The following is a 15,185-nucleotide window of genomic DNA, read 5'->3' as shown; positions in this document are numbered from 1 at the left end:
CCAGGCTGGAGTGCATTAGCACCATCCTGGCTTACTATAACCTTGAACTCCTGGGCTCCAGCAGTCCTCTGCCTCAGCCTCCCTCCCAAAGTGCTAGGATTATAGGTGTGAGCCAGTGCACTTGGCCAAGTGACTTCTTTAAACTCTTTAAGTCCCTGCTTTTGTGCTAGGCTCCCTAAAGTTAAGATGTTAGATGTAACACCTGTCTTCTCAAGTTAACTGTTTTAGGAACACATTTACCTTTTCCCAGTAACAAAGTCTGATATTGCTGTTGGGCTCATATCAATGTTTCCTGTCTTTTTTTTTTTTTTTTTGCCTTGTGGGGTTACACATTGGTCTACCAGCTGCCTTTGACTCTGATATTACTATATTATTAATTATTATATATATTATTAATTATATATATATATTAATTATTATATATTATTAATTATTAATATTACTTCCTCACGTTCCTGTGTTTCTCTATGCTCCTTTCCAGTGCATGCATTCTCTTTTACCGACTCAGATATCTAACAGTAAGTTTAAGAGATTAGACCTCTCTGGTTCTTTCCTAGTGCTTTTTCCAGTGCTGTAAAGAGAACCTGGGCATTGGTCCAGACAGATTTGAGCTTGAATTCCAGCTTTCCATTTCCACCAGCTTTATGGCTATAAGTAAATTATTTGAGTCTTAAGAGGCCGTCTGTAGAATTTGAATAATAATGTCTCTCAGAGTCGTTGGGAGGATTAAAGTAGGTAATATATGACAAGTTCTTACACCACATTTGTCACATAATATCAGATACTCACATCGCATGTATTATAGCATATATCCCAATTTACAGATGAGGGACGTGAAGCCTAGTAACCTGCCCAAGTTATATAACTAAGGAATGGCGGAGAACTAGGAGTGAAACCCAGTCTGGCTCCAGAGCCTATGCCTCTGATTAGAACGCTTCTCTCCTTTTCTAGGTAAATGTTACTTCCTTCTTTTTGGATTAGATAGAGTTGGACTTTAACAAATGAGTACTCTTTTTTTTTGTTTTGTTTTTTTTGTTTTTTTGTTTTTTTTGAGACGGAGTTTCACTCATGTTACCCAGGCTGGAATGCAATGGCACGATCTCGGCTCACCGCAACCTCCACCTCCTGGGTTCAGGCAATTCTCCTGCCTCAGCCTCCTGAGTAGCTGGGATTACAGGCACACACCACCATGCCCAGCTAATTTTTTGTATTTTTAGTAGAGACGGGGTTTCACCATGTTGACCAGGATGGTCTCGATCTCTTGACCTCGTGATCCACCCGCCTCGGCCTCCCAAAGTGCTGGGATTACAGGCTTGAGCCACCGCGCCCGGCCAACAAATGAGTACTCTTGACTGGGTGGATGTTGTGGACATGAGGCAGTTAAAGGGTAGCAAAGTAAAGGATATTTCAAGTAGGAAAAATAGCTTTGGAGAAAAAGTGGAAATGCAATGATACAGGAAACACGCTGGGGAAATGACTAATAGGCTGGCAAAGTTGGGTGGGGGCCCTGGGGGATAGAGAAGCATAGTGGGGGATAGAGTTTGTTATGTAGGGTCTAAATGATAGAGTTACTTTGAATGCTGACAAAATTGGTCTGTTTTATTCTACCTAAGTTGACAAACCATTGTGGGAGTGACATGGTCCAATTGGTTCTTTTGGAATAGCTCTTGGATCATTTGGTGGATGGATTGAACTGAGGAGCAACTAGAATAGAGAATCAAGTAGAATGCTCTTGTTCAAATACAGGCATGCAGTAATGAGCTCAACCAAAGGCATGGTTAGAGTGGAAAGGGGGAACCATGGAGGCGTAACAGTTGGCAGGATTCAGGGGATTATTAGATGAAGGAGGAGGAGAAACCACAAAGGGGTCAGCTTTCCTAGGCTTGGTGACAAGGAGGAAGGTGATGTTTTCACTGAGATAGGAAATTCTGAAAGGGGAGCACGGTGGGGGAGGGAGATGTAAGAGTTCCGTTTCACATGGATAACTGGCCATTTGGAGCACTTTCTCATTTGTAGGAAGCGGTGAGGTAGACCACCTACGGGAAATTTTGTAGGCCAGTCCTAAGGGAGGAGGGAAAGAAGAGAAGGGCTTAGGTAAAGAGAGGTGGGATTCACAGACCAGAGGCAGGTTCAAAGCAATTTCAGAGATGAAAATGGTATGGAGTTTTGGGGAGGTCCTGTCAGTAGCTTGGATCAAAACTTTGCTCCCACAAAACCCCTCAACCTCTCTTACCTATCCTTTTTTCCCCAAGTCCTAGTTTGGCCAAGAACTAGCCAATTCTTTACGGAACGATAGAGGCTAGAGTTAGGAGCACATGGAGCTGAAGACTAAAGGACCCTTCCTGGATCTTTTGGACTCCTGGGACCTCCTTATGACTGTAGAGGTTGTGGGAAGAGGCCCCGTAATGACTGAGATTGAATCTGCTGCCACCCCCGTGGAATGAGGGCCCACAGCAGATCACGTTTTCTTTAGTTCTAATTTAGTAATTTTTTTTTAGAGATGAGGTCTCTGTCACCCTGGCTGGAGTGCAGTGGCACAATCATAGCTCACTGCAGCCTCCAACTCCTGGGCTTGAGTAATCTTCTAGCCTCAACCTTCCAAGTAGCTGGGACTGCAGCTAATTTAAAAAAATCTTTTGAAGAAATGAGGTTCTATTTTGTTGCCCAGGCTGGTCTCAAACTCCTGGCTTCAAGTGATCCAGCCCCCTTGGCCTCCTAAAATGCTGGGATTACAGGTGTGAGCCCCCACACCCAGCCACATTTTACTTAAGAAAATAAAATAATATGCCACTTCTTACTCCCCATCATATTCAAACTGTTATGTATATTTTGTTTAAAAAGTTGATTTACACATTTGTTTCCTAGTAGACCATAAAGTAAAAAAGAAGTATATCTTAGGTTATAAAGGTGGACCCAGTGCCTAGCATACAGCTTGGTTTTCTCAATAATTTATTAATTTATGAGTACAGTGAGAGGTCCTGTACCATGTGCTGAATATCCATTTACTCATCAAATATTTACTGAGCACTTACTGTGGGCCAGGGTCTGGGCCAAGTGCTGGGAACACAGATTTGAACAAGACTGGCAAGGTCTCTATCTGCTCTCAAGAAGCTTACACCTTAAATGGTGGACTCAGAAAACAAAAATAAGATACCAAGAAGCTTTCAGGTTGTAGTATATGCTTTAAAGACAATAGAAGAGAGTGAGGTGATAGGAAGAAACTTGCAGGGTATCTTTGGATACAGTAGTTGGGGAAGGTACCACTGAGGAGGTGACCTTGACCATGTGCCTGAGTGGTAGAGAGAGTGGGTCATAAGGTGATCTGGGGGAAGCTGGGATGAAAGAAGGCAGTGGTTAAGTGGAAATAAATAAGTGGGAGAGAACCATGAGATGACAGTGGCTGGGCCAACAGGGGCCAGATCATGGGTAGACTATGGGAAAAAACTTTGGATTTATTCTCTGTGTAATTGTAGGGCATTAGTTGGTGAGAGTGTGGGGTGCTACAGTCACATTTTCTCTTTGCAAAGATCTTCTGGCTATTGTGTAAAAAAAATGTATTGGGCCAAGTGAGAAGGAAGGGGGGGCAGATGAAGAGCCTGTTTAGTTGGACTATGTAGGACATGGAGGAGGCTTGGACCAGGGGGCAGTGGAAATGCAAAGGGGGAGGATTTGGGGTGTATCTGGAAGGAGGTGAAATTGACTGCATGTGGAATGTGAGGAAAGAAATCTAGGGTGACTCCTCAGTAGAATGACCAACCAACCCGGATTGCCTGAGACTGAGGGGTTTCCTGGGACATGGGACTTTCAGGGCTAAAACCAGGACAAGTCCCAGACAAACCAGGATAGTTGGTCACATTCTTTTAGGTTTTTGGGCCAAGCAATGGGGTGAGTAGCTGGTGCCACATACAGAGGTAGAGAGGACTCAGGGAGAACAAATTTTTCGAACAGAATTCTACTTTGGCCCCATTAAGTTTGAGATGCTGATTAAACATTCACATGGGTATAGAGTGGGCAAATGTATATACACATCTGAAGCCCAATGGGGAGATTAGATTCAGATAGGAATCTGGGAGCTAGCGATATATGGATGGCATTGAAAACAATGGGGGAGATTACCTAGGGAGAGTATGTACATAAAGCAGAGAAAGGGCTCAGGGTGGAGTTTGGATATGAAACTTTTGAGGGTAAGTCGAGGAGGAGCAGTCATCCAAGGCCTTAAGAAGAAACAGTCAGTGAAGTAGCAGGTAACCCAGGAGAACGCGGTATCAGGGAAGCCTAGAGAAAAACAAGCCCCATGAAGGAGAGAGTGGTCAATTATGTCTACTGCTGCTGAAACAAATGGAGAAAGAAAAGTAGATTCAAAGACAGACCCTGCTTCCAAGGAGTTTCAGTGTGATGGGAGGTAGGAAAGTCAATTCCTACACAGCTATGAGTGCTATAGCAGTGACGAGCACAGGACACCAGGAGCCTTACCGAGGGCTCCGTCCTGGGCTGCCTTTGGAAGAATTGGAAAACAGGGTCAGGATGGAGAAGAGTTCTCCAGGTCGAGGAAGCCACAGGCACAGGGGCACAGTCAAGGAACTGTAGGGTTTCAGGATGGCTGGGGCGCAGGGTGGTGACACAAAAGGAGGCATGAAGTGCGGGGAGGGGGAGAGCCAGGGCTATCATATGCGACAGAGAGGTCACCCAGGATGGGAACTGAAAAGTGTTGGATTTAGCAACCTGGACATAAGGGCCTATTGCGAGAATAGTTTCAGCCATTTCAAGGAGTTATGTTGATATAAGCTAGATGGTGAGTAACTGGGAAGCAAGGAATAAGACATCCCAAGTGAACAGCTCACTCATTTAAGAAGATTGAAGTGAAAAGAAGGAGAGTGTCGATGTGTCATCTGGTAACGAGCGTCTAGATAATGGCACCATCCCAGAGTGGGGTTGGGTTATTCGGTTTTTTTTTTCCTCTTACGGTAGAAATTTTGAGCTTAGTTATAGGCTTGAGGGGAAGAACTAGAAGTGAGGGAGAGCTTGAAAATATAGGGGGGAGGAGATAAGTGATGGAGTAAGGATTCTGGGAAGCTGGTGAGGGATGGGCACTTGTAGGGTTGGGAACATGTAAAGTTTAGCTTTGGATAGGAGGAAAGAGAGACAGATGGGTAGAAATAGAGATAAGATTGTAACAGTGGGCTTAGGAAGACTGAAGGGAAGGCGTTCTTTTCTGATTGCCTTTATTTTCTCTTGGAATAATGATGAGGTCTGCTGCTGAGAGCAGCTGTAGACCCAGCAAGAGATAAATGGAATCAACTTAATTCCTACAGTGGCTTGATATTTTTCTGGGCAGGAGCAAAAAAGTAGACGGATTAATCCAGAGTGGGGTCTTGCAGTGTGGATACAGCTGAGGACAAGTGGACAAGGCAATTAGCAAGGATGAAGTGACAGGCCATGAGTCTGGACTGAATAATGCAGGAAGTAGAATGAGGCTTTGGTTGATAGATCAGGAAGAAATGTACTGAAGGAAGAAGGCAAGGAGCAGGTATAAAGAGAAGAAAGGGCTGGGCACAGTGGCTCATACCTGGAATCCCTGCACTTTGGGAGGCTGAGGCAGGTGGGTCATCTGAGGTCAGGAGTTCAAGACCAACCCTGTCAACATGATGAAACCCTGTCTGTACTAAAAAGCAAAAAATTATCTGGGCATGGTGGTGGGTGCCTATAATCATAGCTACACTCGAGGCCTGAGGCAGGAGAATCACTTGAACCTGGGAGGCAAAGGTTGCAGTGAGCTGAGATCGTGCCACTGTACTCCAGCCTGGGCAACAAGAGTGAAACTCCGTCTCAAAAATAAATACATAAATAAACATTAAAAAAAATATAAGAGAAGACAGGAATGAGAGTATGAGAAGGACCAAAACTGTTGTCAGGAAGTAGGACATTAGAGTTTACACCTTCCAGGCTGGAGCAAATCTTCGTGGTGAGAAAGTCCAAGGTGTGGTCTTGGCTGTGAGTAGCTAATTGGAGTGGAGTGAATAGCCCTGGAGTTGAAGGTATCAGGGTATTGTAAGGTTAGGACATTGGACAGATAGTTCATTCATATTAGTGCTGAAATCACACAGAATGAGAGGAAGATATGGGAGCGAGAAGAAGCTGCTGAACTGGGAGCTGAGGTCCTTGATGAGTGGAGAGGACTGACCTTCACTCATCAAGTGGAGAGCAGGTTGGTGGGTGACAGAGACAAGAGAAGAAGAAGCTGATTGGCTGAAGGCAGAAACAGTTTTTGCTGAGATGGAGGCATAATTGTGCCTTCTACATTTATTGAACTAAATTGAACCAAAGTGCTATGTTAGTCCCAGGAAATGCCAGAGTCGGTACCAGCTGCCATTTTCTAGAAAAATCCCAGAACAGACATTAAAGTCAGCACTGAAAGAGCATTGTCTACCTAGAAAGAGCTGTCAAGTCAAGATGAGACCCAGAGAAGAGAGGTCAGCAGGTGGACTAGGGGGCCATTACTCTGGGCTCCACCAGGCCCGTATCTTGCCCTGACAATTTCAGTCTTCCTATCCCCCTCTGGGGAACCGTCAGTGTCAGCTCTCTGCCCCATGACACATCCTGGCAGGAAAAGTCAGCCAGCCATCTTGGGCTGGCATCATTCCCAGGAGAAGCCAGAGCAGAGGCTTTGAGAGATGGAGCTGCAGGAAGCACATTTCAGCGCCCTTCTCCACGGAAGAGCAAGGGCTTATTAGCCAAAACGATCATCTTCCCAGGCCTGTGCTCAGACCAACTTAAAAATCACCTGGGCTGTCTCTCCACCCTTTCAACCAGGAGTACAAGTTGCTTCCTGCTCAGACAGAACCCACCCTAACCTCAGCCCTTCTGGAGCATGGGCACCACTCACACATCGCTTCTGCCTGTGAGCGATGTGAATACACACAGGGCGCACCTCCAGGGCGCTGCCGTCGCTTGTTCTTCAGTCTCCTTTGCAGATTCTTTCTCATTAACTTGACCTCTGAAATTTGGAGTGCCCCAGTTCTCAGCCCTTCGTCTCTGTCTCCTCCCCACCTACACTCATTTCCTTTGTGATCTCAAACAGCCTCAGGGCTGTAATGCCGTCTAATCACCGAAAAATACCAATGCGTACCAATGTGTATCTCTTCTCCGTGGTCTTCTATTTGGCTGGCGAAAATGTAAATGCGGTTTTTGCCACTGCTTTTTTTTTGAGATGGAGTTTTGCTCTTGTTGCCCAGGCTGGAGTGCAATGGTACAATCTTGGCTCACTGCAACTTCCACCTCCCGGGTTCAAGCGATTCTCCTGCCTCAACCTCCTGAGTAGCTACGATTACAGGCATGCGCCATCACGCCTGGCTAATTTTGTATTTTTAGTAAAGATGGGGTTTCTCCATGTTGGTCAGGCTGGTCTTGAACTCCTGACCTCAGGCAAAACACCCACCTAGGCCTCCCAAAGTGCTGGGATTACAGGTGTGAGCCACTGTGCCGAGCCTTGTCATTGCTTTTAATGGCAAAAACCGCAATTACATTTGCACCAACCTAATAGTCTTATACATCCATGCACCTTGCCGGCATCTCTGCTTGGCTATCTCATAGGCATCTCCAACGTAGCATGCTCAAAACTGAAGGTCTGATCCCCTAACTCCTTGCCACACGTGCTCTACCCACAGTCTACCACCATCTCGGTCAATGGGAAGGAGCTTTGTCCTTCCAGCTGCGCAGGCCACATCCCTTGGAATCATCCTGACTCCTCTTCCTCTAAGCCCAATTACAGTCTATCAGCAAATCCTGTCAGTTCTACCTTCAAAAGGTACCCAGAATCTTACTATTTCTCGCTGTTTCTCCACCTGACATCCTGAACCAAGCCATCATCATGTCTTGCTTGGAGATTATTACAGTAGCCTCCTAACTAGAATCGGCTGCACCCCTATTTCAAACAGCAGCCAGAGTGATCCTCTAAATAACATGACGTCTTGAAGATCATGTCACTTCTGCACTCAAAACCAACCAACCATTTTCGGTATCATTTGGAATAAAAGCAAAATGCCTTCCAATGGCTGGGAATGACCTGGCCTCCCTCCACCCTCCATCCTCATCCCCTCCTAGTCCCTCCCTCATTCACCTTACCAGCCTCCTTGTCACTTCTCAAACATTTTTTTTTTTTTTTTTTTGAGACAGAGTTTCGCTCTTGTTACCCAGGCTGGAGTGCAATGGCACGATCTCGGCTCACCGCAACCTCTGCCTCCCGGGTTCAGGCAATTCTCCTGCCTCAGCCTCCTGAGTAGCTGGGATTACAGGCACGCGCCACCATGCCCAGCTAATTTTTTGTAGTTTTAGTAGAGACGGGGTTTCACCATGTTGACCAGGATGGTCTCGATCTGTTGACCTCGTGATCCACCCGCCTCGGCCTCCCACAGTGCTGGGATTACAGGCTTGAGCCACCGCGCCCGGCCTACTTCTCAAACATTTTAAGGATGCTCCCGCCTCCAGATCTTTGCACTTGCTATTTCCTCTGCCTAGAGCATGCTTCCCTGGTGTCCACATGATTTGCTGTCTCCTGTAATACAAGCCTTTGTTCAAATGTCATTCTTCTCACTGAGCCTCTGTAAAATACACCCCATGTAAGACAGCAGCATCCACGGTGGTCCTTTTGTTCTGTTTACTCTCTCCATTTCTCTCTATAGACTTATCTTCTGAGACCACATGCTTATGAGCTCCGTGAAGGGAGGGACATTCTGTCCTTGCCCACAGAGGGTCTTAATAAATATCTGTGGGACCAATGCAGTTCCATATACTTGGTTGTGGGGAAACCTGAGAATTCTGCCAACCTCTGGATGCTAGCACTAGAATGGCAGTTTTTATAATGGAACCTTCTCTTTCAAGCCCTTACAGAGGTTATGACTTTAATTAAGCAACTAGTCTGTCTGGGCCCTTGCATATTTACACGGCCATATCTCGAATGCTGGCAGAGATGGCTATTGCCTTCCTTTCCTTTGCTTCCTGGTTCTTGGAAGACAATCATCAGTGGCTAGTGGCCTCACCTGTAGGTGAGCATAACTATTAAACACCAGCCCTCAGCACAGATTGCTGTTGTAGTTATTCTTTTATAGCCCAAAGGAATATGTTACGATCTTCTTGTAACTCTGTGAGTCTCTTGGCCAAGTATGTTTAAATGACGTAGCAAATGTCTCAGTGTGAAGTTCCTACTGATCAGGTTTTCAGGAGACTTGAGTTCTGGTCCTAACTCTATTGTGGAATTGCCACAATTCTGGGTACTTCCTTGAATTCTCTAGTATCTTCGGTGGGGAAAATGTGTTTTTTTGGAGTAGATGGTCACTAAAACGCTTTCTTGATCTAAAATTGTGGCTTTCTCAGAACAGAAGAGCTCCTATTTATGAGTCACCAGAAACACATGATTATCTCTTTGGTTTTCCCATTACACACAAAAGCCTTTTTTTGTGACTTTTGTATCTGTCAGGGCTTTTTCATTTGTTAGGGGCAGAAACCCAGCTCAAACCAACTGAAGGAAATAAGGGGTTTATTGGCACCTATAGCTGGAATTTCAGGGGTGGAGACTCCCTGGCAAGCTGAATCCCAGGGCTCCCAGGATACAAGGAGGACCCAGTCTCACTCTGCCTTCTGGCTTCACTTTCTCCTGTGTTGGTTTCACTTTCAGGCAGGCTCTGTCCACATGAGGACCCCAGCAGCAGTGACACAACATCTGCCACCTTCAAATGCAAGAGAAAAAGGGCTTCCTCCTGATAATTTTGGGATCTTTAAAAAACAGTCTCATTGGTCTCGTCTGAGCCCTGTGTCCTTTCCTGAACCAGGGGAATGGAGAATTGTCCGATCTCTTGGCTGGATCTCTGTCACAGCCCAACCCTCAATGGAGTGACAGTAAAGGTGGGGCCAGCGTACCCAACCCACACAGGCTGAGAGCGGCAGAGGGTAGATGTCAAAAGGAAACCTGGGCTATTAGCAGAAGAAGGGAGAGTGGATGATGGGCAAGTAAAAATAATAATGGACATTTATTTCAGTCCTCATTGAGGTTCTTTTTTTTTTTTTTTTTTTTTTTTTTGAGACAGAGTCTTACTCTGTCGCCCAGGCTGCAGTGCAGTGGTGCGATCTCAGCTCACTGAAACCTCCACTTCCCAGATTCAAGAGATTCTTGTGCCAAAGCCATCTGAGTAGCTGGGATTACAGGCGTGTGCCACCAAATAATTTTTGTGTTTTTAGTACAGACAGGGTTTCACCATGTTGGCCAGGCTGGTCTCGAACTCCTGACCTTAAGTTATCCACCCACCTTGGCCTTCCAGAGTGTTGGGATTATAGGTGTAAGCCATCGCACCTGGCCCTGATTGAGTTATGATTTCTTGTAGGTATTGTATTAATTTCTCATGGCTACTGTAACAAATTACTACAAATTGGGTGGTTTAAAACAACTGAAATTTATACACTCACAGTTCAGGTGTGAAATCAAGGTGTCGGCAGGGCTACACTCGCTCTGGAAGCTCTAGGGGGAAATGTACTCTTTGCCTCGTTGAGTTTTGGTGGTTGCCAACATTCCCTGACTCCTGGCCACATCACTCCAATATCTGTTTTCATGGTCACGTGACTTCCTCCTCGTCTATTAAATTTCTTATGTCTCTCTTATGAGGACATTTATCATTAGATTTAGTGCTCACCCCAGTAATCCAGGATGATTTTCTCATCTTAAGATTCTTACCTGTAGCTGCAAAGACCGTTTTCCAAATAAGGAAACATTAACAGATTCGAGGGATTTGACCCAGATAGTAACCCTGTCACTCCACTGAGGGTTGGGCTGTGACAGAGATCCGGCCGGAGGAGCTGTTTTTTTTCAGCTTACCACAGATATCAAACCAGAAATAGTAATGTTGAAGTGATTAAGACATCAGAATGTAATGGGGGTTCAGAATAATTTATATATATTACTGATATATTTTATCCAAATGCTTGGTTGCCTTTTAAAGAGATAAAAGAGGTCAGACGCAGTTGCTCACTGCTGTAACGCTAGCATTTTGGGAGGCTGAGGTGGGATCATCCCCTGAGTCCAGGAGTTCAAGGTCACAGTGAGTTATGATTATGCCACTGTATCACCTCACCTGGGTGACAAAATGAGATCCTGTTTCTAAGCAAATCAATAAATAAAAAGTTTTAAAGAGATAAAAAACATTTGCCGTGGGGAGAAAAGTAAACAGCTGAATTTCTGACTTAGTTGCCAGCCATGTATGATTTTCATTTTAATATGTCAACCCTCCTTCTCTCTTCTAGGTAATTGTTGAAACAGCAGCTGCTTTTATTTGGGTTTCTACTCTTTTTCTACATATCTTTAGTGCTTTTGCTAAAATGTCATTACCAGCAGTATCGATACTAATCATAATTGATAAATAACAAGTAGCATGTGAAAAGTCACTAGCAAGAATACACCACAGTTAGGAAAATATTTTCAAACCTGATTTCTTATTTCAAATGAGTAATAAACATTCAAAAGTCTGAGCCACTGGCCTTTTCTCATCTAGGTAAATGTCCCCAGGAACCCGGGGCTAGAGTAGACATTAAACAAGACAAAAACCTTGTGGAAAAAGAGATCAACAGGAGCTCAAAGAAGACAGTGGTGTGATACATGTTTCCAAGTAGATGTCGTCTGGTCCCCTGTTTCCGCCCACATTCAGCACCAACGGCTGCCCTTACTGGTTGCTCAGGTTGGACTGGGAGTGCACTGGTTGCTGGTATTTTCCCTTGAGGCATCTTGGCAGCAACACTGGCAGTTTATATTCTTGACCATCACAGGGGCTAGGCAGGTGGCTCTGTGCTTTGTCAGTGGTGTGAGTCCTGTAGGTGTTTCATACAGCTGGTGACTGGGGATTGCAGCCTGGCAGAGTCTGCTCCCTTGATCTGCCAACTTTTCCCATTTCAGGAATTAAGGGGCACCGAGACCTTCATTTGTGCTTCCCAGGTGCAGCTCTGCTTTATTGTCAAATGAAGCTTTCTTCACTAGAAATTTGTAGGCTCTGAGAAGAGAGAAAGAATTTGGACATTGCGGGCCTCTGCTTGTCTTCTGCTTCTGGAGAATGGACTCGCCCTAGATGTGGCACCCAGGCCAACATGGTGAAACCCCGTCTCTGCTGTATATGTTGGCAGAGTCAATTTCCAGTGTTGGAGTGTGACCGATGTAATGAAAAGAGCTCTGGCCTGAGACATTGGTGAGTGGATCCTTTTCAGCCACCACCTTTCTCAGTGACCTTGACCAGCCCCTTTCCCTTCTCTGTTCCTCACTTGCCATATTCAAAACAAGAGGATTGGACTAGATGTTCTCTGAGGCATCTCCTAGCTTTACCACATTATACCCTCCAGGCTGAGCATTTGGGACCCATGGGAAGGATCACTGGCGTTTCTTTTTCTAGGAAGATCTCCCCCCACATACCCTGATGATGCTGATGGTTATAGTCAGAGTGCCCCTAAATAAAGTCCAAAAGTACAGGATTGTGGTTAGAATTAAGAGTAGTTCCCAGTTATGATCATATCAAGCATTCATCAAATGTTAATTGGGCCGGGCATGGTGGCTCATGCCTGTAATCCCAGCACTTTGGAAGGCTGAGGCAGGTGGATCACTTGAGGTCAAGAGTTTGAGACCAGTCTGGTCACCATGGTGAAACCCCATGTCTACTAAAAACACAAAAAAATTAGCCAGATGTGGTAGTGAGTGCTTGTAGTCCCAGTCAGTCGGGAGGCTGAGGTGGGAGAATCACTTGAACCCGGGAGGTGGAGGTTGCAGTGAGCCGAGATCATGCCACTGTACTCCAGCCTGGGGGATAGAGCTAGACTCCGCCCCAAATAAAAAAAAAAAAAGTGTTACTTGGGTGCCGCAGGCAGCTTCCAGGGCTATAAAGATAGATAAGATGGAGTTCCTGCCCCAAGGAGCACACAGACCAATGGGGGAGACAGATGACTAAATAAAGGATTGCATTACAGTGTGCTAAGTGCATGACACATAGAGGAAGGACATCTAAATCTCTCTGGGGTAGTGTCAGGAATGGCTTCCTGGAGGAGGTGGCACATGGGTGCTCACTGAAGGGTTGAGTAGGGATTACCTATGTAGAATGGGGATCAAATCTACTAGAATGCTCACAAAAAGTATGTTCGTCCAACAGATACTTGCCAACTGTCATGGAACACATTGCTCCCTTTAAAGACAGGTGTCTCTCTCATTGTCTAATTATTCTCTTGGGTCTGGTACATAGAATGGAACAGTATGTACCTACATGGAGCCCCAGGGGCAGATTTGGAGTAAGCTGGGAAAGCCAAATGGACCCTAACATATTTTTCTTTTTTGAGACCAGGTCTCACTCTGTTTCCCAGGCTGGAGTGCAGTGGCAGGTTCACAGCTCACTGCAGCCTCTACTTCCCAGGCTCAAAATGATCCTCCTGACAGTGTTCTGAGTTGCTGGGACTGCAGGCTCATGCCACCACGTCAAGCTAATTAATTTTTTTTTTTTTTTTGGGACGGGGTCTTGCCCAGTCACCCAGGCTGGAGTATAGTGGCACAATCCTGCTCACCTCAACCTCCTGGGTCCAGGCAATCCTCCCACCTCAGTCTCCCAAGTGTGGTACCACCATGCCCAGCTAATTTTTTTAATTTTTTGTAGAGTCAGGGTCCTGCTGTGTTGCCCAGACTGGTCCTGAACTGGGTGCTAGCCATCTGCCCACCTTGGCCTCTCAAAGCGCTGGAATTATACGAGTGAGCCACCATGCCCAGCCCCCCTCCCTTTCTTCAAACATCTGGTTATCTGTAGCAAGCCTAAGAGAAAATATATCTTGTTTTTAGAAGCACCCAGAGGAAGTTTAAAATAGAAGGCTTTCCTCAGTTATTTCATAACTTAAGCAATGTGTACACTAGAACCTAAACCTGAAAATTTAATAAAGGCAAATAACACACGAAAAAAAAAAAACCCAGGCAACATTAAGTAAAAGTAATTATTACAGGATTTTGGAGGAGCTTTTTGAGTTATTTTTCTTTATACCTCAATAGACTATAAACCCAAAAACATTTTAGGCAGTTTACACAAATACATTATTACAATGGTATAAAAGTAAATAACAGGAAGTCCATGAAGTGATAGTGAAAGTGGGGAAGAAGAATAAAACCAGGAATTTTTTTAATTAAAAACAAAAAATTCTTGTCAAAGTATTTATGCAGATGCTTATTGTTGGATAGTATATGATATGGTGGGAAATTTCCCACTGGCTTTCCCGGTGGGGTAAGGCCACCAGATTTAAAAATCAGACAAACCTGGGATTGAATCTGTTGCTGCCATTTCTGAGCCGTGAACTTAAGTTTCAGTATCCTGATCTGTAAAGTAGGGATGATATCCACTCCATGGGTTGGGTGGGAGTTAAATGTAAGTGATACACTAAAAGCACCTAGCATGGTATCTGACAGAATAAGCACACAATATTTTGTAGCTGTAAGTAAATGCATGCAATCATGAATTTAAGTCATTTCCTAATAGAGGCCTCATGGTAAACACTTATAGAGGCCACAATTTGGCATGTGGCCAAATTGTCATTTGCTGAAAGCTTATACTAAAGACCAGCTGTATACTTCCTCGATGATCTGGCTTCCTCTGAGAATAAAGTTTAAAATATCTAGAAGAACTGATGGACTACGTATTTTAACAGTAATTTCCAGAGGCCTGGCAAGGTGGCTTATGCCCGTAATCCCAGTACTTTGGAAGGCCGAAGTGGGTGAATCACTGGAGTCTAGGAGTTCAAGACCAGCCTGGGCAACATGGTGAAACCCTGCCTCTACTAAAAATACAGAAAATGAGCTGGGTGTGGTCGTGCATACGTGCAATCAGGATCTCTTGAGCCTGGGAGGTAGAGGTTACAATGAGCCGTGATCGCACCACTGTACCTCAGCCTGGGCAAAAAAGTGAGACCCTGTTTCAAAAAAATTAAGTAAGCAATTTCCATGAGTTTTTGATAAAGAATTGGCTACCCCAGTGATCAAAAACCTGAAGGTCTTTGTGATGTGTGAACCAAATGAAGGACAGGGCTGAGAGGTTCTTTAAGGAATGAAGGTTCCCCCAAAATGGCCACCCCATATACCTATGGGGAAAAAGGTGTTTGACAGAGCCAAATTCTTCCTCATAAAAAGCATTTCCATTCTA

General features: G+C 45.0%; 1 protein-coding gene across 1 annotated transcript in view; it reads right to left on the bottom strand.

The window, feature by feature from the left end:
- LOC108302030 (60S ribosomal protein L13a-like) overlaps positions 1-6,589 on the bottom strand; it is a 7,384-nt gene extending 795 nt beyond the window's left edge. The window contains exon 1 of the mRNA XM_037737437.1: positions 6,499-6,589. Within this exon, the coding sequence (XP_037593365.1) occupies positions 6,499-6,589 (91 nt within the window). The remainder of the gene's footprint in view (positions 1-6,498) is intronic.
- Between the last annotated feature and the right edge of the window lie 8,596 nt (positions 6,590-15,185).

This window comes from Cebus imitator, unplaced genomic scaffold (assembly GCF_001604975.1).
Source record: "Cebus imitator isolate Cc_AM_T3 unplaced genomic scaffold, Cebus_imitator-1.0 Scaffold38, whole genome shotgun sequence".
Lineage (NCBI taxonomy): Eukaryota > Metazoa > Chordata > Mammalia > Primates > Cebidae > Cebus > Cebus imitator.
This window is presented reverse-complemented; position numbering and strand designations above follow the sequence as displayed.